The sequence below is a fragment of the Botrytis sinoallii genome, assembly GCF_014898435.1.
Source record: "Botrytis sinoallii strain Bc 23 chromosome Unknown BSIN_016, whole genome shotgun sequence".
NCBI classification, from domain to species: Eukaryota; Fungi; Ascomycota; class Leotiomycetes; order Helotiales; family Sclerotiniaceae; genus Botrytis; species Botrytis sinoallii.
In genome coordinates, this window is record NW_024066043.1 from 51,903 (window position 1) to 75,248 (window position 23,346).

At 44.7% G+C, this 23,346-nt stretch overlaps 9 protein-coding genes across 9 annotated transcripts; 4 read left to right on the top strand and 5 right to left on the bottom strand.

Annotated features, from left to right (window-relative positions):
- Nucleotides 1–394: 394 nt before the first annotated feature.
- Nucleotides 395–1,096, bottom strand: EAF02_008376 (uncharacterized protein; the record flags this gene model as incomplete). Its single annotated transcript, XM_038904424.1, has 3 exons — nucleotides 395–544; nucleotides 608–937; nucleotides 1,013–1,096. The coding sequence occupies 3 exons, from the start codon at nucleotides 1,094–1,096 to the stop codon at nucleotides 395–397; spliced, it is 564 nt and encodes a 187-aa protein (XP_038755481.1).
- A 1,355-nt stretch (nucleotides 1,097–2,451) lies between these two features.
- EAF02_008377 (uncharacterized protein) lies at nucleotides 2,452–3,603 on the top strand (the record flags this gene model as incomplete). Its single annotated transcript, XM_038904425.1, has 1 exon — nucleotides 2,452–3,603. One exon carries the CDS (start codon nucleotides 2,452–2,454, stop codon nucleotides 3,601–3,603), a length of 1,152 nt encoding a protein of 383 aa, XP_038755482.1.
- A 941-nt stretch (nucleotides 3,604–4,544) lies between these two features.
- EAF02_008378 (uncharacterized protein) lies at nucleotides 4,545–5,900 on the top strand (the record flags this gene model as incomplete). Its single annotated transcript, XM_038904426.1, has 2 exons — nucleotides 4,545–4,975; nucleotides 5,030–5,900. 2 exons carry the CDS (start codon nucleotides 4,545–4,547, stop codon nucleotides 5,898–5,900), a joined length of 1,302 nt encoding a protein of 433 aa, XP_038755483.1.
- A 1,637-nt stretch (nucleotides 5,901–7,537) lies between these two features.
- EAF02_008379 (uncharacterized protein) lies at nucleotides 7,538–9,101 on the bottom strand (the record flags this gene model as incomplete). Its single annotated transcript, XM_038904427.1, has 3 exons — nucleotides 7,538–8,389; nucleotides 8,446–8,978; nucleotides 9,047–9,101. 3 exons carry the CDS (start codon nucleotides 9,099–9,101, stop codon nucleotides 7,538–7,540), a joined length of 1,440 nt encoding a protein of 479 aa, XP_038755484.1.
- A 597-nt stretch (nucleotides 9,102–9,698) lies between these two features.
- On the bottom strand, nucleotides 9,699–11,337 carry EAF02_008380 (uncharacterized protein; the record flags this gene model as incomplete). Its single annotated transcript, XM_038904428.1, has 2 exons — nucleotides 9,699–10,289; nucleotides 10,339–11,337. The coding sequence occupies 2 exons, from the start codon at nucleotides 11,335–11,337 to the stop codon at nucleotides 9,699–9,701; spliced, it is 1,590 nt and encodes a 529-aa protein (XP_038755485.1).
- A 628-nt stretch (nucleotides 11,338–11,965) lies between these two features.
- EAF02_008381 (uncharacterized protein) lies at nucleotides 11,966–12,859 on the top strand (the record flags this gene model as incomplete). The annotated part of the gene is made up of 1 exon (XM_038904429.1): nucleotides 11,966–12,859. One exon carries the CDS (start codon nucleotides 11,966–11,968, stop codon nucleotides 12,857–12,859), a length of 894 nt encoding a protein of 297 aa, XP_038755486.1.
- A 632-nt stretch (nucleotides 12,860–13,491) lies between these two features.
- Nucleotides 13,492–15,422, bottom strand: EAF02_008382 (uncharacterized protein; the record flags this gene model as incomplete). The annotated part of the gene is made up of 2 exons (XM_038904430.1): nucleotides 13,492–13,612; nucleotides 13,666–15,422. 2 exons carry the CDS (start codon nucleotides 15,420–15,422, stop codon nucleotides 13,492–13,494), a joined length of 1,878 nt encoding a protein of 625 aa, XP_038755487.1.
- Nucleotides 15,423–15,438: 16 nt separating this feature from the next.
- Nucleotides 15,439–19,106, bottom strand: EAF02_008383 (uncharacterized protein; the record flags this gene model as incomplete). The annotated part of the gene is made up of 4 exons (XM_038904431.1): nucleotides 15,439–15,664; nucleotides 15,784–16,477; nucleotides 16,548–18,873; nucleotides 18,951–19,106. 4 exons carry the CDS (start codon nucleotides 19,104–19,106, stop codon nucleotides 15,439–15,441), a joined length of 3,402 nt encoding a protein of 1,133 aa, XP_038755488.1.
- Nucleotides 19,107–21,173: 2,067 nt separating this feature from the next.
- EAF02_008384 (uncharacterized protein) lies at nucleotides 21,174–23,265 on the top strand. The gene is made up of 3 exons (XM_038904432.1): nucleotides 21,174–21,515; nucleotides 21,569–22,799; nucleotides 22,854–23,265. The coding sequence occupies exons 1-3, from the start codon at nucleotides 21,329–21,331 to the stop codon at nucleotides 23,152–23,154; spliced, it is 1,719 nt and encodes a 572-aa protein (XP_038755489.1). The 5' UTR covers nucleotides 21,174–21,328; the 3' UTR covers nucleotides 23,155–23,265.
- Nucleotides 23,266–23,346: the final 81 nt, after the last annotated feature.

The following is a 23,346-nucleotide window of genomic DNA, read 5'->3' on the forward strand; positions in this document are numbered from 1 at the left end:
TCGCTAACAATTCGTTCTAGGATCAGTCGGATATCAAATCTTCAAAAGAGAAGCAACCATAGATTAATCATTTATTTTCCAATAATTTCATGTCCGTGTCATCCTTACAAATTACCCAATACCCACCTACTTATTACAGTAGTTGACCCACGCCACGAAAGTACATCCACCTTTGATCTTTTCACGATGCTTTAAACCATTCGCAACGGCTTGACCTCGGGAATCGGGTTACACAACTTTAATTTTCATCGTCGTCCAAGTTCCATCCATCACTACTCAGTGCCTCATTAGCTAAACCGCTTGGATGTCATAACAACTGCCGTGTGGAAACACCTTGCGGATCCCACTTCTGCTTCAATGATTTCAATCTCTTTAAACTTTCCTCTACTCAATATTATCGCTGGATAGGATCTGTGCGATTGCAATTTGCACAACAACCCCAGTCTTCCTCAGCATGTCCATCGCTCATAGCTGAAATCGCTTTGTTCTCGAAGTCAAGAACGATGTCGTGGTTTTCTGCTTCATGGCACCAGAGAAACAGTTGCTAATGACCAAAAAAAGAAAAGTTCCAAACTTGTGTCGTGACATGTATGAGGATATCACTTACAGTCAGCCATAAATGAACGTGCTCATTACCAAATGCCCAATTGGCTGGTGACAATTTTGATATTCCGGTATGCCACTCGAACACATGACCAACAGCCCCAGCGTCGGGGCAGGTGGCCAACAACTCTTTGTAAATTTCGATAACTTTCATGAAATTTGGGCTTCTGAAATCAGGAAAGTCTGTCAAGTTGAACTGTTTGAGATATCCCTTAGCACAGGCGAAGTCCAAGTGGTCGCTCGAACTAGGGTAGTAAGGGTCGATGCCAATGGCATAGTCGGATTGAGATCTGTAAGAGGTTGGAATGTAAGAGGTTCTTCCGTTGGATCTCCGCTAAAGTCGAGACTGTTATTGAACGTTCTAGTAGGCCTGTACATATGCACATTTCGCCGGTGTTCTTTTACACACATAGCTAGTGCACATGCGTATAAAGGGCGGGAGAAGATCCGGGTCGGATGAAGAATCACATAAATAGGGTGCAACAGCGATCATTGGCTGAAATGCCGGGATGGTGCCATTGCCACCATGATCCCAGCGGCGTCATACTTCGTGGTGACTATCAATCGTTCCATCACCCTGCACACTTCCTCCGTACTATTTGAACAATACAAAGATTGCCGATCTAGTGTGCCCCTGATGGCGACCCAAAGATTGACTGTGGATATGTCCTCAGATTCAACTTTACCATGACACCAAACATTCGCCTGCTCCTTTGATCGCCCATAGGAGTTCGGGCCCAACATCTGTACTCGCGTGTATAAGAGTATCATCGGCAGTGATTACTTTGCCGCCACTATTTGATCGCACCCGAAATCTATTGTACTAGTCCAAATACTAATACCACCTCCGAGGCAGAAAATAATAATGCCAACGGTGTTGCCTTTACCACTTATTAGGATCAGGTGTTAATGACACAACATGAGATGACTGTCGAGTGGTACTTCAAACCGCTCTCTTAAGCGGTGGTTCCTTTTGGGCATAATGATTCTAGCTTCGATACCGATGCTGTCGCTTTTGCACCGACGGTTGGGGATCTTTGGCAAAGCACTGATGAGCTGGCGCTCAACAGCACGTAAGCCTGTCATGTTATCTAATACTGGCGTGAAAGTAGAATGGCTGGTGATTTTAGGTATATGAATTTTGCATCCAATGATCCTGTTCAAACCGTTCATGGGTCCGGTATTCAAAAATTGCAGATTCAGAAGACAGTTTATGACCCATTTAGTCGATTTAGTCAATTCCTTCAGCTGTAGAGTTCACTTTAGTTACTTGAGCGTTATTCAGGCTACACATTTTCTTAGAAGGTCACACGATGGAGGTATCTAGTTCACATCATAATACATACCAGTTTCTATAAAGTTCACTCGCTTCAATACTTAATCGCCAATATTGATGACGTAAAAGAGTTTGATTATAGTGTACCACCAGGTATTTCATCGCCATTCCGTCCATTTCGCCTATATTTAAACATATCTGTACAACTCTGTGAGTTGTATAGTATGACCTAGGCCCCTGAGACTTCAGTTGCTGCTTGATTCTGTATGACCATGCAAGTGATCCCATTCAGGCCCAATGATATGAGATTCTGAGACCATTCGATAAGTATAATGTACAGATGTGTGGCTTTTACACTGGAAAATTCACTAGTATGAGGTGGCAGGCTGTGTTTGTGCGCCGGCAAAAAGCAGGTCCATAGCAACAGTTGCAACCAACATTATATGTTGTTGCATTTTGGATAGCTTATAGCCTGAAGTCTGAAGTGTCATACCAAGCTAGCTTTCACATTTCAAGATTACATACTCGAATTATTCGCCGATCGTTTTCACGCAGTATTATTCTCGATAAGTATGAAGACGTCAATTCAGAGTTCGAACGATGGAAATGAACCACTCGGCGTCCTTATAATCGGAGGCTGCGGCTTTGTGGGTTACCACCTTGTGTGTCATTTTGTTTCGAATTCGAACTTCTCTCCTGTAGCCGTCGCCAGTCGTTCTGCCAAACAAAGCAAAAATCAAGTGAGTGGATCGACTTACCACAATGTTGATCTTACCGATGCCTCTTCGATAGAGAAATTAATCGATAATCTCAAACCTACAGTCATTATGCACGTTGCATCTCCATCTCCCGTGACAGGGACAGCGAATGATTACGACAGGGTAGCGATCCAAGGCACGAAAGATCTTCTCCGCATCGCGAAAAAGTCGAAGGATGTACAAGTGCTTGTTTACACTTCATCTTCACTTCTTTGCAGCGGATCAAAACACGTAAATCTTACCGAAGAATCTCCTCTCGCCGACAGCGACCCCAGAGCGCCTGCATATGCAAGAACTAAAGCACAGGCAGAGAAATTAATCTTGAGTGCAAACAACCCCTTGTCATTAGACGACTCTAAAAACAAAGCCTTCTCATGCGAAGGTTATCTTTGCACAGGCGCTCTGCGATTCCCAATTATCTACGGAACGCATGATCCGATATGTATACCCGGTGCGTTGAACGCCCTGGAAAAGCGCAGAACAAACGTGGTTCTGGGCGATGCCAACAATCTCTGGAGTTTCTGCAGTGTTCAAAACGCAGCATCTTCACATGTTCTACTCGCGCGAGCTCTCCTTGACACGCGCCAGCGAAAATGCTCCAATCTTACATCGGCAGACGGAGAAGCATTCCATATCTACGATGGCGAAGCACGGAAGTTCTGGGGGTTCGCAAGGATGATTTGGCAATTTGCGGGCTACACATCGAACGATGAGCGGATTTACCATTTGCCAACGTGGTTTGCGTTGGCTCTTTCGTCGGTGTTGGAATTTGTGTTTTGGATTTTTACATGTGGGAGGAAACGACCGTATCAGTTGGGGAAAAAGCAGGTGGAGTATGCACTGTTTGAGCATACGTATTGTATTGAAAAAGCGAGGAAGGTGTTGGGGTATGAGCCGATTCAAGATTTTGAGGAGGGGCTTAGGAAGGCGGTGGCTGGGTCGCTAGAGCATGGTGGGTGGAGATAGAGACTTAGGGCGGTAGTAAATGGAGGATGATATGTTTCTATCAGAATTCTAGCTTTTGTAAATGGGGCGGTTTTTTATGAACTCAAAAACAGATTTGGTGGTTTACCTGAAGATTTGTCTTTCTCGCTCGCGGAGCTACTTTCAATACAATGGCAGCATTCGAAATCGGAGTCTTTTTCTAATCGAACAGACATCAAATCCTCAATATCTACATATCACAATTGTGTAGGGAGGACTTTTGATAGTATTAGCTTCTGCAATATAATTGATTGAGGTTTACAATACACTAGACACCAACCGACTAAGAGAAATATTATTTTACCATACTTGCTTCCCTATCAGAACCGTGCGGCGTAATGAGGCACATGTCTCAGGGTCCAATAGCTAGTCTAAAGCAACAAGATACCGACAGCCAACAATCAGTCGGCAGATTCACTTATTAAATACCAATGGAAGTCGTAGACCGTGTAACAATCTCAAGTGAATCACAAATCAGATGCCATGATATTTTATATGCCAACACATTTTCTTCATATAATCACAACCTCCAACTTCTCCACGCCCAACAAGTTGAATGTATCAAACGTGATATCAACCACCTAACTCCTAAAAGAAACTTTCAGGAACGCAGACAATGGCAACTGTAGAAATCTATTTACTCTTCGCTATCATAGGAGTATCTTTCACTCTCCTAACCCGGGCTTTTCTGCCGCGGCTCTAGCACTGACTCTCAAGAGCCCCCAGAAATCAAACCAACCATCCCATACATCGGTCACGCCCTCGGCCTCTTCTGGTACAGAAGTGCATACTATACCAAAATCTAGTAGGTCCTACTCCTTCCCGCAGAGAGTTTAACGTCCCGTAAAGCAGTACACGAGTGCTGACTCGCGCCCCATTGGATGTACAGCCAAACATGGAAAGCACCAATCATTTCGATCCCTATGTTTGGCGGAAAAGTGCACATCGTCGGCTCTCCGGAACTGATAACCTCTCTTCAGAGACAGGGCAAGACCGCTTCTTTCTGGTACCTGGAGGCCCTGCTCACAGCTGAACTTGGGGGCCTGAGCAGAGATGGGATGAAGAAATTGGTTGCCAATCTAGAGCCAGCGTCTGAGAAACCTAGTCTCTTGATAGATGGATTGAAAGCCACACAGCAGGCAATCTCCCCTCTTGGCGGCGTTGATGGCATGATCCGTATCGCAGCAGAAAATATCCAGGCCCGTCTTGACAATTTAGCAAGTGAAACAGGTGATATCAATTTAACTACTGATCTTTGGGCATGGGTTCAGCATGAAATTACGGTTGCCACGACGGAAAGCGTCTACAGTCCCGAAAATCCGTATCGAGATTCAAAGGTAGAAACTGGGTTCTGGTATGTCGTGCTTGAACAGCTTATATCTACCACACTAAGCTAAGCGTGATATAGGAACTTTGCCAACGACAATGTCACGCTCCTGTTGACAAAGTTTCTCCCGAATTTTGTTGCCTCCAAAGCCATCAGAGGTCGAGCCGTAGTGGTAGAGGCAATGAGTCGTTACTTTACTAAAGGTGCCCAAAAGAATGGTTCATCGCTGGTCAAAGCAAGATACGCAAGTCTATCGACCGAGATGAGCCACGACGACCTTGCCAGATTCGAGTGTGTCAATGGCATTGCAATAATGACCAACACGGTTCCTACCGCTTTCTGGACAGTCTTCCATATATTTTCTGATCCCGAGCTTCTGGGGGAAGTGCGGGAGCAAGTGCGAGAAATAACAACCACCACGCGTTCGATGGAGACGGGTAATTTGGAACGTAAGATCAACCTTCGTAGGTTAAAAGACGCACCGATACTCTTCTCCGCGCAACAAGAAGCTTTACGATTCCGAGCTACCGGCACGCAACCGCGTATGGTCATGGAAGATATGATCGTTAGAGATGATGAGTATCTCCTTAGGAAGGACTCAATGGTGATCATAGCCAATAGAGCATTACACTATGACAAGAAGACCTGGGAAGAGGCGGCCGATGTATTTCGCGCGAATTGTTTTTGCGGCAAGGTTCCTGGACATGCTTTCCGAGGCTTCGGCGGAGGTTTAAACTTGTGTCCCGGACGAGGGTTTGCTATGGTAGAGGTAGCGGCGCTTGTGGCAATGCTAGCAATGAGGTTCGACTTGGTACCAGTAGGGGGAAATTGGGTTGAACCTGGCCAAGATCTCAATAATATGTCTCTTCAGGTTGCTCCGCCCGGAAGGAAAGTGATAGTCAGTATAGTACCCAGGGAGGGATCAGATGGACAGAAATGGTCTTTTGAGTAGTTATGGATCTTTCACTCACACTATTGCTGTATGACTCCTATTGATTGATGTAAGATATTGGCTGCTGGCATCAATTGGCGAGGAAGCGATTCGGATGGTTGAAGATGACATAGATTCAAACTTAAATTTTACAATACCAGTTCTAATTGATATTTTGCCCAGATTGGAACATTAAATGACTGGCCATTCCAGTAAAATACTAACATTGTTATCTTATACTGTAATCGAAAATAGAAAATCCCAAATCCCAAACCATCGTTCCAGCCGCCCTTTTCCTTTTCGCTTACATGGAGCGCATCAACAGGATTCGAGAATACGATCGATAGTAATACATCAAATCGCTTCATTTGAGCTTAGAATTTGTATAGTCCCTCGATTTGCAATTTAAATTTGCTAACAATGTTCATTCTGAGACACTTAAGAAGTGGAAAAGGGCCAGCGTTATTCCTGACTCCAGCATTCTGTTATTCTTGCTCTGCGTAGCTTCCATTGGCGCTTTTGCAACTTCAGACTCACTAATTACTACACGCGACTCTTCAACATCTCAAAGCATAATGGCTGATAATATCCAGAGAACGAGAGAGGATAGAAAGCTGATGATGGACCAAAGAACGAAAGTGAGAATTGCCAGAAATCCCAAAATTTACCTAGTATCTCAACGAATAAGCTAGCGCTACAAAATTTGTGCATAGATGGAAATGTGGTAGCATTTGACTACCGAGCTTCTGCGTAGGCGTTCCATACATCCCGGCTTGTAGTAGGTATTTGTAAATACCACTAGAAACGTGTGCTCTCCCAATTCACCACCTCGATACTCGGCTTGCGAAAAGGGCAACAAGCGGAAGCAAGATGAGATAAAACAAAAAGAACATCATCTCTCCGTAGAGAAACACCTGCCAAAGGCTCCACTTCAATCCAAGTATTGTCAAGTGAATACTTATTCACCTTCCCTCCATCCCTCACCATCCGCTCTCTGTTTCCCACCATTCAACATTCACTACAACCAACCTCGCCTAACCAATATAATCTTCAATCCCGCCAGTTCCCTTGTCAAATGGTGGTATTGACCCAATAGACAATCTAGCTTAACGGTTAGACACAACAACTCGAGGTGCGCGCGGTATCTTTGTAGGGAGCATTCGATCCCCTCGGAGTCATTGATACCGCGAAATAGGTCAACAGAGATGTAGCGCGCCTGGTGCATCGGGCGCGTGAACTCTTTTGCTATTTTATTTACTTGAATAGTGGGGCTACCCCAAGGGAGGAAGTTTAGATTCACTACCACCTGCGACGCCGCACATATATGGATGAGAGGTTTAAGGAACACAGCTTATCAACGAAGTAATAATGTATGGGGTCAGACCCGATTGTATTTTATCGTCTTCCTGAAGGATGTTTACAGACTCTCAATATTCAAATGGAAGTTGATAGTCTTACCTAGCAACTTGTGACTTTTTGATAACTACTATTCAATCCGAATTTTTGAGTAGAAGTGTATACTCATCCGACCCTGCACTCCTCACTCCGACGCCGTTGTATTATTTGCGGAGGAACAAAGACCTTCCCTTCCCTTCCTAATACCAATGCCCCCACGATAACTCCAAATTCGCCAACAATACACATAGTTCCACGTTCCATCACTCCACCCCCGCCGCCTCAGGTGGCTGCGTGGTCATAGCCTTAAGTTTCGTTCTCCTCCTCGGTGGCGTCATCGGTGGCACTTTCTTTTGAGCAGTAATTGCTCTAACAGCCGGTGGAAGCGGTGGCAGCGCGCGTTTTTTCTTTGGAATTTCATCAGAGGGCGCCATCACAGGCGTATCGTGATCATGTGCAGCGTTTTCACTTTCTGCTTTGCGACTAGGTGTTTGAACACCAGGTTTTTCTGTAACGGCAGCTACATCCGAAACGCTTATCGAGCTACCGGTATGTGAAGGCGAGAGGCTTATACCGAGGAGTTTCCGCGCTACTTCTCCTTCGCTGATGTCGTCATCCCGGAGCCAGGGAACTTTGGCTACTCGCTCGACGAGTCGTATGGTGGTTTCGTCTGCTGGTTCCCAATGTGCATTACCCGATCCACCGAGTATGCTTAAAACTTTCACTACTTCGTGTTTCTTGTAATGTGGTGGTTGCTGTAATTGTGTATGTGCAAGTAATGGGTAAAGGACTCGAAGATATGTGTGACGGAGGGAGACAAACTCATTAGGGAGATCGAGAAGGTTACGAATTATGACATCCAGTAGGACGCGAAGATCATTAGTGTAAAAGTATTCGTAGGTGGCTTTTGTAGTGAACAACAAATATAAAAGCTTGAGGATTAGGAGTTGTAGAGAGGTTTCAGTCTCGCGGTTTAGTAGAAGAATGATATTCTCTCCAAAGGTCATATACGATGACCCTTTGTGGCTGAGAATTTTAACAACTCGATTCGTTAGAGTATGTGAAGGATCCGATGTTGATGTGGAAGCAACCATATACTGTTCATTCAAAACTAACTAGAGAAGGTGTTAGCAATTGGGGTGTTAGATTTAAACCTGCGGGAGAGACTTACTAAAACTCGAATGACAGGATAATGGTAAGGATCATTAACATCATCCGATAGCTCTTCAATTATCTCAAAGAGACATATGATGAACTCGTCATCTACCTGACCCAAGTCCTCGAAACTAAGCCTTTGCATCCTTGACATCTCATACAAAGTTTCCAGTAGTAGTCTATGTAAAGTTGGATCTTCCCTATTCCCTTTCTTGACCAACTCCAATAACCTTGGGAAACATCCCTCCTTATTCATCATTTCGAAAGTTGTCTCATTATTGCGCCCATCGAATAGTAGAAAGCTCGCTATCACATGTAGCGTAGCAGGTACGTCCTCCTGCATGAGGCTATAGACGATCTGGGTCCTCACATAGTCCTTATTCGCTGCGAATAGCTCGCTCTGCATCAATTTGTGCAAACATTTTGCAACTTCAAACTCTGATTGCAGATATTCGTCTTTGAAGTTGGTTGTAAATTTCAAGTAGGATCGCAGCGCATTATCAATTAATTGATGCGACGCACATTTCGAAGAAACGATGTCATCGATCTCTAAAGGCAATCTTTAGTAAGTACCCCAAGTAACACAGAACCCAAGGGAGCCATATATGTGTACATACCATCCCAGAATTGTTGTTCATTATCTAAAGTGTATGCAACCTCGAATCCGTCCATATTGGTTTGTCCAACTAGAAGGAGAGTTTACAGAGAAAGGGTATTTATGCTATCGTAAGAGCATCCCGAAGTTTGTATGTGCAAAAATATAATTATAATCGAGGAATAGAATGGGCCGTACAATTAAGACAACTTGTAAATCGAGTCCCAGTTTGTCGCGATCAACACAGACAGACACTGAACACTGAACACTGTTGCACTGTTCGTAGAAAGGAAGTGGTAAGTTTGATAAGTTTGAAGTTTGTATTGATCCGCATTCAAGGTCAGTGCCATTATGCCGTCGGGATTTATACAGTAGCGCCCAAAATTTGACAAGGCTGATGACGAGGCTTCGTGATTGATTAATTCACAAGATTTGTTTAACATTGCCATCACATTCACAATCTCAAGTACAATGCAATCACAGAAACTGAATCTTTCATTAAGGATTTGTGAATGATTTTTCTCTTTTCTCTTTTCTCTTCTATCTTCTTGAATGTCATCGCACAAGCTTCTTGAAGCCATGATGTGTACATTTTACAGAGTATACTAAATGGTTGAATCACCGTCAACTTGCAAAGCCTAACCAACGCCTGGATCAGAATCGAAGATATCTTCTCAACCGAAATTGAATCCCCCTTGCCCGAACTTGAAATTAAATTGTTGCCCACCACCATGATGTCCACCGCCATGTTGGAAAGGGAATCCACCGCCACCAAATGGGCTACCCTGTTGGAATGGATGTCCTCTTTGTTGCTCGTGGTCATTTGGATCATCTCCTTGGTCGAAGCGAGCCTTCAATTCAGGATCACTCAGTACTTCGTATGCTTCATTAATCGCTGCCATCTTCTTTTCAGCCTCTTCCTTACTAATTCCTTGTTTATGGGCCTTATCTGGATGATTTATTCTGACTGATTTTCTGTATGCGGATTTGATCTGAAGCTCGTCCGCATCCTTAGGAACCCCTAGAACTTTGTAGTAATCTTTTGTCTTGCTTCGCTTTAATTCTACTTGGGCTTTTTGTAAGAGTCCTCCAATCTGCTGCGCTTCAGGATGGTTTTCCTTTGCAGTGTTGAGGGTGGATATAGCAGCTTCGTAGTTCTCTGCTTCCATATGTTTCTGGGCTTTATGAAGGAGTCCATAAAGGGAGTTTTCGTTGAGTGAAAGAGCTTCGTCACAGTAAGCAGTGGCCTTCTTAGTATTTTTGGTCTATATCACGTTAGTTAAAGAGAAAATGACTCCAGAGCTTTGAAAATACCTCGTGATAAGCCTGGCAAACCATTTCGACAACTTGAGTGAGCAGGTGATTTGGCGCATGCTCAGGGATTAAGCCAGCCTCTCGGTGTTCCTTGACATCATCCTTTATCTCTTGAGCCAACCCAACTTCGTCCCCGGATGGAACAAGAAGTTTCACTCCGCTCGCAAATTGATGCTTTTCAAAATATTTCCGAACCTGGGCTAAGGCTTTATCGATAGTCTTCTCTCTTCTGTATAGTTTTTTACAACTCTTCGAATCTGGATCTGAATGCAAGCACTTCCTCAATTGGTCCATACCCTGCTCCATTTCCCCCAAGCTGTAAAAGTTGATTGTAGAAATCCGGAGATGGGGATCCGTAAGTCCTGGTTGCATTTGAAGAACGTGTTTGAGATCACTCATTCCTTCTTGAACTTCACCGCGTTCGAATCGACAATGAGCTCTAGTTTTGCGAAGTGATACTACCTTGGAGGCAACCATTATTGCAGCTCCGGCTTGTGTTACACATTCTTCCCAATTCTGATTTTTCTCTGCATCCACTGCCAAACTAGCTGCGCCTTGGGCCTCTACTAGATTCGCGAGTTCTTCTTCTGCTCCATGAGATGCGCCGAGGGAGAGGTAATCTTGTTTGGCGTTTTCCCAATCTCCGTTCTTTGCTCTGATCTTCGCCCTTTGTGATAATGCCGGTTCATGGCCTGGTTTGATTGTTAATACTTTATCGAAGTCTTGGGCAGCCTGAGCCATTCGACCAAGGGAAAGGTAGGCAGCTCCGCGACGAAAATGACTGAGATAGTTCGATGGATCGCGGGCGATAGCAATGTCGTAATAAGTTAAGGCATCATTCGTTTCGCCCTTTGCTAGATGCGCGTTGGCAGATGCCAATAAAGAAGAAATGGGAGTATCAGAGGGAATATCATTCGCAGAAAGTGCCGAAACCAATGAGTTTGTGGATAAGAGAGTTGCGGCAAAGGCAAGGACCGACAACTTTACTTTCACAATCATTGTGAGTGTATGTATTTACGTCTATGACGAATCTAAATGTAGAGGGTTTAAAGCATGGGATAAAGAGTGAAGAAGAATGAGGGAAAAAAAGGATTGAGCGCTGGTCTTTAAGAAAAGGCGATAACAGTTGAACAATATGAACAAATTAATTACACGTGGAAGATATTCGATGATATCGGCAGAATTAGGTGGCCTTTTCGACTCAATTCGGGAGGTCTTTGAGGCCTGCTTAATTGGGGCCGATGAGGCGTCTGCATTAAGTTCATTATTTGATGTTCAATTGTTTACAGTCTAATCTCGATTAGGTAATATCTCCGTCAAATCCTTGCTTAGCGTATCATCAGCCTTGTTCACCTTGTTGGCATCGTTCATGAACACTTTCTACAAAAATATATCTTCATCTCACAACTGCATTTATCACAACGCCCCAGGACTTTGTTCGCTCAAATTCTCCTCCAAATTCTCTGGGATAATTATCTCTAAGATCGTAAAGTCTCACTCGTTCGAATCTACAACAAATATTATACTGTTTCCAATAGCTCCAAAGTTAAATTCTCCTACTGATAATACCTCCCCCACTGGGGTTCATATTTCGATTCCTGGATCTGCAAATCGACTTACATCCAATATGTCTCACCTTTCGCCCGCAACGATATTCTCACCTACAGTTGCTCGTCAACAACTTGCAGCTGCTAAAGATTGGTCATATATAGATAGCTGGCTTTTGATTAAATTCGCCAATCAACCCATTCCAGCCTTCGAACGAAATGCCTCTACACTCAAAGCCCTCCTCTCTCTCGCCTCACTTAATGAGACCGCAGACGAAGAACAAGAACTCCTGGCTCGATCTCGAGAGAATGCTCTCACCGCCATCCAAACCTCCCTCGATAATGACCCAAATACAGAGCTCTTGCACACCCTCGAAGATTCCCTTACTCCTGAGGGCCAAACTGCTCTCGAGAGTCTCTCATCTTTATCCACAACCCTCAATTTATCCACTCCGTCCACTGAAATTATCGGCCGCAAACTACTCTCTCTGCAAACTACATCCTACACACTTTCTCAAGCCACCTCACGCGTGGCTACTCTCCAACGTTCCCTCACCACGGAACTGACCAATCTAACTACACTCATCGCTTCCCTCCAATCGCCCTCCTACCAAGCCCCAACCGACCTACCAAAGCAAACTCTCGACCTCCAACGCAAAATTAAAATTCTCACCAGCAAACTTCCAGAAATCCGCGAGCGCACAGCCGCCCTGTCCTCCTCGCCTAATTCTTCTACGTCTAAGATAACAGTAGAAACTATCAAAGCCGAAGAAGAGAAATTCAAAGAGTGGTTAGCGACAGTGAAGGATTTGGAAATGCAGGTTAAAGCATTCCATGGTTTACCACAAGATATCGATTTGGCGAGACTAGAACTGGAGAGCTTGAGAATGGAGTTGAGGGATCTTACCAGGGAGAGGGACGGGCTATTTGAAGGGCTTGTGGAGAGGGAAAGTCCAAAGAAGAGGGGGAGATAGGATGGTGAATCGCTGTTTCTAATCACTGACGCATAGGCGCAAATTTAGTGATGAATTACGTGATGACTCTGCAAGCTTCCAGGGATGGAAGCTCCTGTAAAGGAGTTCGATTGCATCTGATGTTTCTCATTAGATTATTCACCGTTTTGCAACATTCAACATATCCAAACATATGCCGTTTGCTTCAACATAACGCCTCTGAGAATATCATGTAAACCTCATCATTTCACTAGAATCGTACTATACATACAGGACCCTCTTCGCATCATGTTACTTGTTTCCATAGTGTGCAAATGCTCGCCAATCATACAGACCGTAAATAGACCGATTCATTTATCCAAGAATCTCGCGTACATCCCTCGCATACGCACCAGGGGACCGAAAAAATAAACAATACAAACAAAGGAGATGGTATCAAATACAGCATTATTTCCAACAGCCAGTGTGGCACCCGCAAAATCTTACCGCTTGCTTTGTAAATAGTACCAAATCATGCAAATATAGAGGCTGAGGAAGCATAGAATAGATCTAGACTTCAGTCTAATTAATGTTAACTGAAATCCTGAAGGTGATATATATTTTGAGAGGTAGTTTGTGAAAGGTCAGGTGTCGCGGAAAAGCCGTGTGTCCAATTAATATGTGCCGCGAATCTTAGCATAAAGTTCTGTGTCCAGAAAGTTGTAGTGAGTATCCAATTCACAGAAAGGATGCTGAGTAAGGAGAGTTTCGGCTGTTGGTCGTTCGCTTGGAATACTGCGTCATGGTGTTAGTAAAAGCTTAAAATGCTACAGATGAAAAAAACATACATAGTCCAACAGTCCATCATGAAACCTAAAGCTCCAGGGCTAATGGCTTGGGCAACATCGTCTGGAATCGGCGGTGCCTCACTCAAACTTCCCAGTTTGTAAATAGCGCCTACAGTTTCCTCTTTGGCCCAAGGTCGTTTGCCACCCAACATTTCTAGGACAACGCAGCCAAGTGACCAAATGTCCACCTTCGCCGAATATCCCTCACCTTGTGACCGAACGACTTCAGGGGCCATCCAAAACACGGATCCCTGCATATTATTGGATGCATCGTTGCCATAGATGTTGTCCGATTTCTTCGAGATACCAAAATCAGAAATCTTGCACGTTCCATCAACATCGAGTAAGATGTTATCGGCTTTGAGATCACGATGAAGAATACCTTCTCGATGAAGATATGCTAACCCATCGAGAGTTTGACGAGTTAGCGAACTGACGACCGTCTCTTCAAATCTGCCGTGCTTTCGAAGACAACCTCCTACACTACCACCAGAAATATATTCCAAAAAGATACTGATAGACATCTCGCCTCTTTCACAACCAAGATATTGCACAATATTCGCATGATCAAGATGCTGCATGGTATCAATCTCTTGGTCTAGTGCTGCTACCATCTCACGAATTTTTTCCTTGTCATTTCCAGCCGCTTTGGAGTTGACTTCAACCTGTTTCACAGCCAAAAACTCTCCAGTTGTAGCATTCATACCCAGGTAAACACGCCCGTAAGTACCCTTTCCAATTAGTTGACCTTTAAACCACCTGAAGGTGGCTTGTCGTTTGGGTATTGTGTCTTGTGGGATCTGAGGGATCAGTAGGCTACCACGCTGAGGTTTAATTTGAACAATATTAGCACCAAACATCTTAGTACTTTTACGACGCTGGATCATGCTTGAAGTCTTGTCGCCCTTCTGTGGAGCAACAGTTGCCGAAGTGTAACGCTTGTTTGCTTCGTGGGCTCCTCTAGCCACTTCACGAATCGACTTCATTCGGCCCAAGCCGCCAGAGCGACGAATGTTGCGCTGCGCAACACTCTGCATAGAGCCCGGTCTTTCGAGTGCTTTTAGGGTCGATTCGTCTGATCCGAGCGTGTCTCCGTCACCATACATGCTCGTTCTAGGCGTAGAAAGCATAGAAGATCCGGCAACTGATAGAGAAGACATTGAAGGAGTCGTAGTTGTAGCTGAATCCACTGTATCTTGTTCTGCAATAGGAGAAACTGGCGGGGACCCACCAACACCTTCGTCCATCACTGGTTCATCTACATTGAGATTGGGAAAGAAGTCTTCTAGATTGAGGAGAATGTTCTCTTCAGGAGGTCTGGGAGCCCAGGTATCGGTTCGAGCAAAAGATCGTCTCCGGAGTACTTTTGCTTGTTTCTCTTCTTCGGTTTCTTCAATGGTCCGCTCGTTTTCATCTCTACGCTGATTGTCAAAATCAGGGAATTTTGGAAGGCTGGATGAGGATGAGCTGTCCTGTTGAGGTGAGCCCCAAGACACGGAAAGGCCCTTTTTGGCCCTTGAGGTTTTGACAGTCAAACTTGGCCGCTTGGAAATGCCAGAAGAGTCATCTCCACTAACTCCCTCCTTAGCTTTCTGCGTCTTTTGTATTGGTATACTAAATAGACCAGAATCTGAATCCGAGTCTGAATCTTCTTGCTCTACTTGCTGGGGAGGTTCATCGAACACCACGCTTGCTTCGGTGAAATCAAGGTTTGGACCGTAAGATTTCCGATTTCCAGGCGTGGTAAGCTCCGACATATGAGCACTATTCGGACTAATGGCAGGGGGGGAAGGACCTCTTCGTATTCTTCTCCTTCATTCTGGCTATCGCAGCGTTGCTGGAATCTTTCAAAGACGTAGCGATGCTCGCCGATAAGCTTTCTTCTTCACCAGCATAATCGGGAATGATGAATGATGTATCACCTCTGCCCCAAGTAACGCTACCTGGAGTCCCACTCGATTTGGGACTGCTTCTGCCAGATCCAGTGTTTCCATGATCCCTGTCGACATGGCATTTTTTGCCATAATTCTCAGACGTATTGATTGGAGGCGATTTTTGGCCGGTTACACGGTACTTGTTGGATGCCCTATTGATGAAAAGCCTTTACCCATAACGAACAGGGCAGCGCCAATACCTCCTGGATGGACAGGTGAGGCGGGGACTGGCTTCCGTTTAGTGCTAGAACTTTCACTCGAGTCGTCTTTAGATGAACGTTTGCCTTCGCTTTCGACGCTTTCATATGATAGACGAGCTTGGTTACCAGACTTTTTGCTCAAGGAGTTGGCTTGGATCAAAGTAGCTGACTCTCCAGGGATTGGCGGAGCTTTTCTTTGAGGGAAGAGATTATCCGGCTTCTTATCTTCAAAAGGCGAGAGTCTCGGTTGATCGAAATCAACATTGCGACCAACAATACCCAAAGCACCATCCGCGGAGGTTGGTGTACCTTTGTTTGCTTTCTTTTTTGCCAGATATTCTTTTTGTCTTCGGTCCATCTCAGCTTTATGTTCTGCTGATGCCATTGCTATGAACGCTTGTCTATCTGCTTCTGGTATTTCTCTCTCTCCTAAATGCGATGCTCTGTACGCCATTAGGCGCTCACGGAGTGCATCTGGTGTTTCAGTTGTAGGTGCAGGCTTGTCTTTCTGAGGTGCAGTATCCCCCTTGATCGTATTTTGGCGTGATGTAGGTGGTGATGAGCTGGATCGTCTTCTGCTTCCATTTAGAAGGGCATAAGCCTCTTCATCGAGAGGCGCAGTTGGGGGTAAAATAGGAGAAAGTCCACTCAGTTTCGTAGTAAAGTTCATGCCGTGACCTGCGGATTGCGAGGCAGGCAGTGATTAGTGCAGAGTTTGTTGCTCCTCTAACGAAGAATTTGAGGTTACCAGACTGATCGGCTTTGTGCCTTTTGCAAAACAGAAGTTTATTATCATCCAATGCTTCTTCGTGCTCCATCTTACCTAGCTCCGTAAGATAAAAATGTGTAAATTCTGAGTCAAGAACGCCTAAATTAGAACATATCGTAGCCTTGAGATCTTGCGCATTATCGATTTCAGTGACATCACACAGACGAAAATTCCACCCGTCGGTAGTAGCCAAGACAAAGCTCCTCCCTGTAGCTCGCACGCCGCGATATCCCTTTCCATGCGCGAATTTATCATATTCTGACGCGGAGAATGTGGACAAAGGTCGGTCCAATGAAGTTTCGCTAGAGTTGCTAATCCTGCCATTGCCCAAGAAAGGTGCAGCTTTAAAGCCAAGAGATGGGCTAGTAGGGGAATCAAGATTCTGGTCGTCGGGCGATGGGGCTAGGCCGTCTTCTTTTCCTCGTCGCTTTTTCCCTTTAAAGTGACTGAGAAACCCTCTCGATTCTTTTGCGGATGTGGGTTGTTCCGAGCTTGCGGAACGCTCGCCATCCAAGGGAGAAGGACGTGATACATCAACACCATGTCTTCGAGTTTCTTGGTTTCTTACGAGGCCGACTTCGCCTACAGCCCCTCCCATTCCACCTCTAAGTGCTTGGCTAGCACCTGGTGGCACTCCAGATCCGTAAATTGCCTGGCTAGAAGATATGGAGTCGGTGCTATTGCTTGATCGGTGGCCAAATACAGCACTACGAGGCGAAGCTGATAGATTTTGCCCTACCGGTGTGTGAAGCGTTGCGAATGTCCCAGCAGGACTACCGCTCTTCGGACTCCCATCCAGGCGCAGAGGTTGCGGCTTGAAACTTCCTTCGTTGACTTCATTACTGGCGCTTGGACTATGACGCCGGGCGCCATCACTATCAATATTTTTCAAAACACTTCGATGAGAATTTCGGATATTATTAAAATCGCTTTCTTCTGCGGTATTAATGTTGCTCAAAATAGGCATAGTAGTACTTCTTCCTGAATGCCTTCTCGTTCCAACAACTTGCCCAGAACTTGTCGACATTTGTTTTCCAGGACTATTATCATCGTCGTTGGCTGTGTTTGGCGTAGATATGGAAGCTCCGTTTCCACGGCCATGATGAGAAAAACTATCTAGACTGCTCTCTGTACTGGGCCTTGTGATAAGGTTAGCAGCGGATGACTGCCGCCGAATTTGTGACGACTTGGTACTTTCTAGACTTTTCCCAGTCACAATAGCCTTAATCAGACGTCGCATTCTTTTCCCTTCTTCGCGCTCCCTAGCTTGATCCCAGCCAGTTCCACTACTGGAGCACTCTTTTGCTAGCCGTGGATATACTTGCTGGTGCATCATCCCAAAGTTACCTCTACCACCATGAACACTGCCAAGTTCGAGGAATACGGAGCCATATATATTCAACGCTCTAAAAGTTTCCTGCCAATCATTAGAAAAGTGATTATTAGCCAGCCACAACAAAACGCGATTCATGGACCATTGAGAACCCGCATCGTTCGGTGAGATTGGCGTGTTCGAATTATTGCCGGACGCATGTTGATGTGAATTGTTTGACGTTGCTGTCAAGCCTCTATTGGTGGCCGAAGACAATTGTGGATTCGTTATAGTTGCTGTAGGGGGGCCTGGGGAATCATACTCTGGGAGATGAATGTTATTGAACCGTTGAGGTGTCTGAGACGGATATGATCGATCCTTGTAATAATTACTGTCATCTAATGGTGTTCCTCTTGAGCTGTCCGATATAGCAGAAAAGTCCGCACTATCCCTATAGTTCTCTTGACTGCTCCATCCCAAGCCAGGTATCCCAACACCAGGTCCAAATGATTCCCCGCGCGGTATATATGTTGCTGACATCTGCTCACTATTCGATTGAGACTGACCTATCGATAACGGCGCAGGTTGATGGTGCTGGCCAGGATTGTAGGCGTGGTATTGACTTGTGTTTGGAGGATTAGCCGGTGGCCCAGGGAATGGTCTATTATTGTTAACCAGCCAAGTTTGCTGTGGCTGCTGCCAATTATTCGAAACTATAGGTGGAGGTGGAGGTATGTTGTTTCGAGGCGGTGGTGGAGGTATATTGTTCAAGTTCAGCTGGTTCATATGCGGTTGAGATGGCGGGGACATGGGAGGTGGTGGAGGGAGTCCATATTGCCTTTGGTCGCCGGCCGACTGATATCTTCCTGGCTGATACGACATTGAAATTTCCGAGCCAGATCGCGTAGAATGTCGAGAATGGGTAGCAGGCGAATATTGAGAAGGGGGTTGCGGGTTGGTCGCCGCAGAATGAGCTCTGGGTCGCGATGGGAGCTCGATGCAACAATTGTAGGATATGATGAACCTGTTCCGTAGGCGGTAGGAATAAGTAGACTTGCAGAGCTACTCACTGCGTAAGTTGGAACGTTGTTGAGAAGTAAATTACTTTCAGGGATTGTAAGCTCGTTATTCGAAGGTTTGTTTCGAGGTGAGGCCTGCACAGCACGACTTGAGTCTAAAAAGCTTGTATTTGATCTTGTGGAAGAGCTTTGGGGGCGCTGGTTCATGGTCGCCTGCGCATATTTAGATCAATTTGGGCGAGTCCAAAGAATATTGGAAAATCGCAATGCTGGCCTTTGTTTGGAATGTAGAAATCTCGCAAAGATAACCAACCAAGGTATGACGGGTATAGGCGCTGAGAGATTGTCGCAAATCCGAGGACTAGATTTCTTATACTGTGTATGTGTAATCTTATGAAAGAAAGGGTAGAAGTAGATCAAATTGAAGCCAAAAAGAAAAGATTAAATTTCAAGTAAATAATTTGTGTAGATAGGTTGAATAATTATTTTTCAAGGGTTTTTAGGAGCAAAGGCATATTATCAATATCTCTCTTTACCTACTAGGTAGTAGTATTGTACATGGCATGGCATGGCATGGCATAACATAACATGGGGGGAATTTTGTAAACAAGGCTAAAGATTTCGAACTCCCTAGTCTGCTCGTAGGGAATAGAAAGAAGGAAGGATTAAGTACCGGACAATCATTCCAGTCACCCCCGCTTATGTTTTTTTATCATTATCAGCAAAAATTGATTTGCTTCAGCCAACATCTTGGTTTTCCCTATGTTTCAAAATTGCAGGGCAACGGGGCAACAGGGCAACAGAGCAGGGCACCTTTGTATTGTGAGAGGCATCGAGGTGGGTAGGGTATATTGAACAAGTCACCCCATATATCTAGACATACCTACCAGCACGTACGGCATCTGATCTACCCAGTACTCATATACTCGAGAGTATCAACAAAAGATATGAGTAACACCTAAGATTCCATTGGGAAGCGATGTCCCTTCTCAGCCTTTCTTACACATTCCAAGGTTGGGTACGATGTACTATTTCCCATTCGGATAGCCTGCCTCCACGGCAGTGGCTCCCGGAGGGCCAGCGGAGCGTCAATCAATTGATCAAAATTAAGTATGCATGGGTTTCCATCAAATAGTATAACTATCCATAGGTGAGCTGTAAGGTCGTTTCCGACTCTACCTCCTATTCACCAACGAAAATGTGTGTGGGACCAAAAAAGGCACAGAAGGTGCAGCTTACTTCCTATTCGCACATCAACTTACGAGGACCTGGTTAAAGGAGTTCGTTCATACTTCGTACACTGATCATTATTAAGCAAACGACAAACTACAAACTTCAAAATGTTGCCGGATTACGGTTATCTATCCCATTCGCATTTCCGTTCTTCAACAGCATGATGTTACCGGTACGAAATAGCAACTGGGTAATTTATACACAGAGTAGACAGTCTGCATGCAGCAAGACGAAAACCCAGGACACCATGAAAATCTATTCTTTAATATTCGATATCAAATTAGACAATCATTATTTATATTTGATGTTACATTAAAACGTTTACAAGCTCCCGATCCATTGATAATCTACAATATCAAGCATGGAGAGATAGAGACGGCGAACTAACCGACGGCGGAACTTGCGAAATCCTCATGGAACGATCGGTTTCCAAATCAAGGTATGAAATAGCAGGATGCAGTTGATGCCATTAACAGCACACTAAAATCTTTAGTATGAAGTATACCATCTAGTCCATGATGACCATCTCGAGCCTCGAGCTATCTATCCACTTTTCTCCTGTACATCGTAATTGAGTTTCCACTCTCATGCAGTCAATACGTCGTATCATTTGTTCCTCACATACCACCTGGGTGATCATACTCTGTCATACCAAACCTCTTTCTATATAAACCGACAAATTGAATTTCTTAACTTCTTTACCTTGATACTCGTATCTTCCATCAGACCACTTTTCAACAACCTTATTCCATTGACATCGGAATCATCCAGTCGTTGACAACCAACATTCAAGATACGGATCTCATTGTTCTATGAGTAGATCTGTATGGATGAAATAAATGTGTGGCTTACTTAATAAGCCCATGATGGCCCGGGGAGTTAAAATCATGCTTTGCCGTTGTAGCTTCCAGTCTCGAAAGAGCTCACCCAAGCAAAACGTCATTTTTGGTGGGGTGATTTGATGGATGATGGGTGATATCGGTATCGACGGCAGAAACGGCTGTCCAAAGCCAGAGACAAACTATTATAAAGACTAAGGAGTTTCTTTCCGGTTTCGTATTTAATTTCTGAATCCCATTGCTTTCTCATCTATTTAATTATTCTTCATCCACCATTCAACGAGAACAAGTTAAACATTTAAACCTCCATACATCTCACAAGTACTACTTCTAACAACCCCGCCATTATCACTCACCATGGTGGATCTCAGGACTGAATCTCTCAAATCCCCAGTGGATATTGCTGAGTATCTATTCACGAGATTGAAGCAAATTGGAATCGATTCTATTCATGGCTTGCCAGGAGATTACAATTTGGTTGCTCTTGACTACATTCCTAAGCTTGGATTGAAATGGGTTGGCAATTGCAACGAGTTGAATGCAGGTTAGTTTTCCTCTATCAGCCAATGTTTCATATCTAACGTTAACTTTATAAAGGATATGCTGCCGATGGCTATGCTCGTGTGAAAGGAATTTCAGCAATCATGACTACCTTTGGCGTGGGAGAGCTCTCAGCGATCAATGCCATGGCTGGTGCATACTCCGAACGAGTCCCTATTGTCCACATAGTCGGCACCCCTTCAACAATTTCGCAAAAGGATGGCATGCTTTTGCATCATACACTCGGAAACGGAAACTTTAATGTTTTCGCAGATATGTCAAAGGAGATCTCTTGCGCAATGGCCAAGATTAATGATCCTAACGAAGCGGCTGCCTTAATCGACCATACGCTGCAGCAATGCTGGATCCATAGCCAGCCGGTCTACATTACACTGCCAACAGATATGGTTCAGAAGAAGGTAGAAGGAGAACGCTTGAAGACACCTATTGACTTGTCTCTACCCTCAAACAACCCGGACAAAGAGGATTACGTCGTTGATGTAGTTCTCAAGTATCTTGAGGCCGCCAAAAGCCCTATCATCCTTGTTGATGCATGCGCTATTAGACACAGAGTCATCCCAGAGGTGCACGGATTGATAGAAAAGACTGGCTTGCCTGTCTTTGTCACTCCAATGGGCAAGGGTGCCGTCGACGAGACCTACGAAAACTATGGAGGTGTCTACGCGGGAAGTGGTAGTCAGCCAGATGTTAAAGAACGAGTCGAGTCTTCGGACCTCATTTTGACGATTGGAGCCATCAAGAGTGACTTCAACACCGCCGGATTCTCCTATAAGACTTCTCAACTTAACACAATCGACTTCCACAGCACAACAATTGTCGTTCGTTATTCCGAATACCCAGGCGTTCATATGCGCGGGGTTTTGCAGAAGATTATCAAGAAAATCGACCTTCAAAAGCTTTCCGCCGTTCCAGGGCCCAAGATGGAAAACAAGGTTACCGCAAACGAAGATAGCTCAGATACCATCACTCAAGCATGGTTTTGGCCCAGGGCTGGCGAGTTCTTGAAGGAGAATGATATTGTCATTACCGAGACTGGAACAGCCAATTTCGGTATTTGGGAGACTAAATTTCCAAAGGGAGTTACAGCTCTCAGCCAGGTGTTGTGGGGCAGTATTGGGTACTCCGTTGGTGCTTGTCAAGGTGCTGCACTGGCCGCCAGAGATGCTGGAAATGACAGGAGAACCATTTTGTTTGTTGGTGATGGTAGTTTCCAGCTCACGGCTCAAGAAGTAAGTACAATGATCCGCCTTGGATTGAAACCTATCATGTAAGTTACGTTGCTTCCCCTTTCAACAGATTTTATGGCTAATAATCAATGAAGTTTTGTGATCTGCAATGATGGCTACACCATTGAGAGATTCATTCACGGCATGGAAGCAGGATACAACGATATTGTGACCTGGAACAACAAAGATCTGGTCCCAGCATTTGGTGCCAAAGAAGGCAAATACAAGCTTCACCAGATTAAGACCAAAGACCAAGTCAATGAGCTTTTCACGAATAAAGAGTTCAACTCTGCGGACTGTCTGCAGTTTGTGGAATTGTATATTCCAAAGGAGGATGCTCCAAGAGCGTTGGTCTTGACGGCTGAGGCGAGTGCTAAGAACAACGCAAAGGAGTAAAGAATATTTCGAGCTTCGAAATCAAAATTATTGGCGCATTGGAGGCGTATGGATCAGGTATCAGGTTAGGATAATGAAAATAATGAAATAATGAAATTCTTCTCTGCTGTATCCGTCAGAACAAGGAATTGTAATGCTTTGATTGCTGTGATTCCGTCGAATGAATACATCAAGGTAACCTTGGAATTGACT

What these genes read in the sequence shown, in the direction of transcription:
- EAF02_008384 (XM_038904432.1), top strand. Translation starts at nt 21,329, where the DNA reads ATGGTGGATCTCAGGACTGAATCTCTCAAATCCCCAGTGGATATTGCT. An exon ending in TTGCAACGAGTTGAATGCAG is followed by an intron (nt 21,516 to 21,568) that starts GTTAGTTTTCCT and finishes AACTTTATAAAG; the next exon opens with GATATGCTGCCGATGGCTAT. An exon ending in CTTGGATTGAAACCTATCAT is followed by an intron (nt 22,800 to 22,853) that starts GTAAGTTACGTT and finishes TAATCAATGAAG; the next exon opens with TTTTGTGATCTGCAATGATG.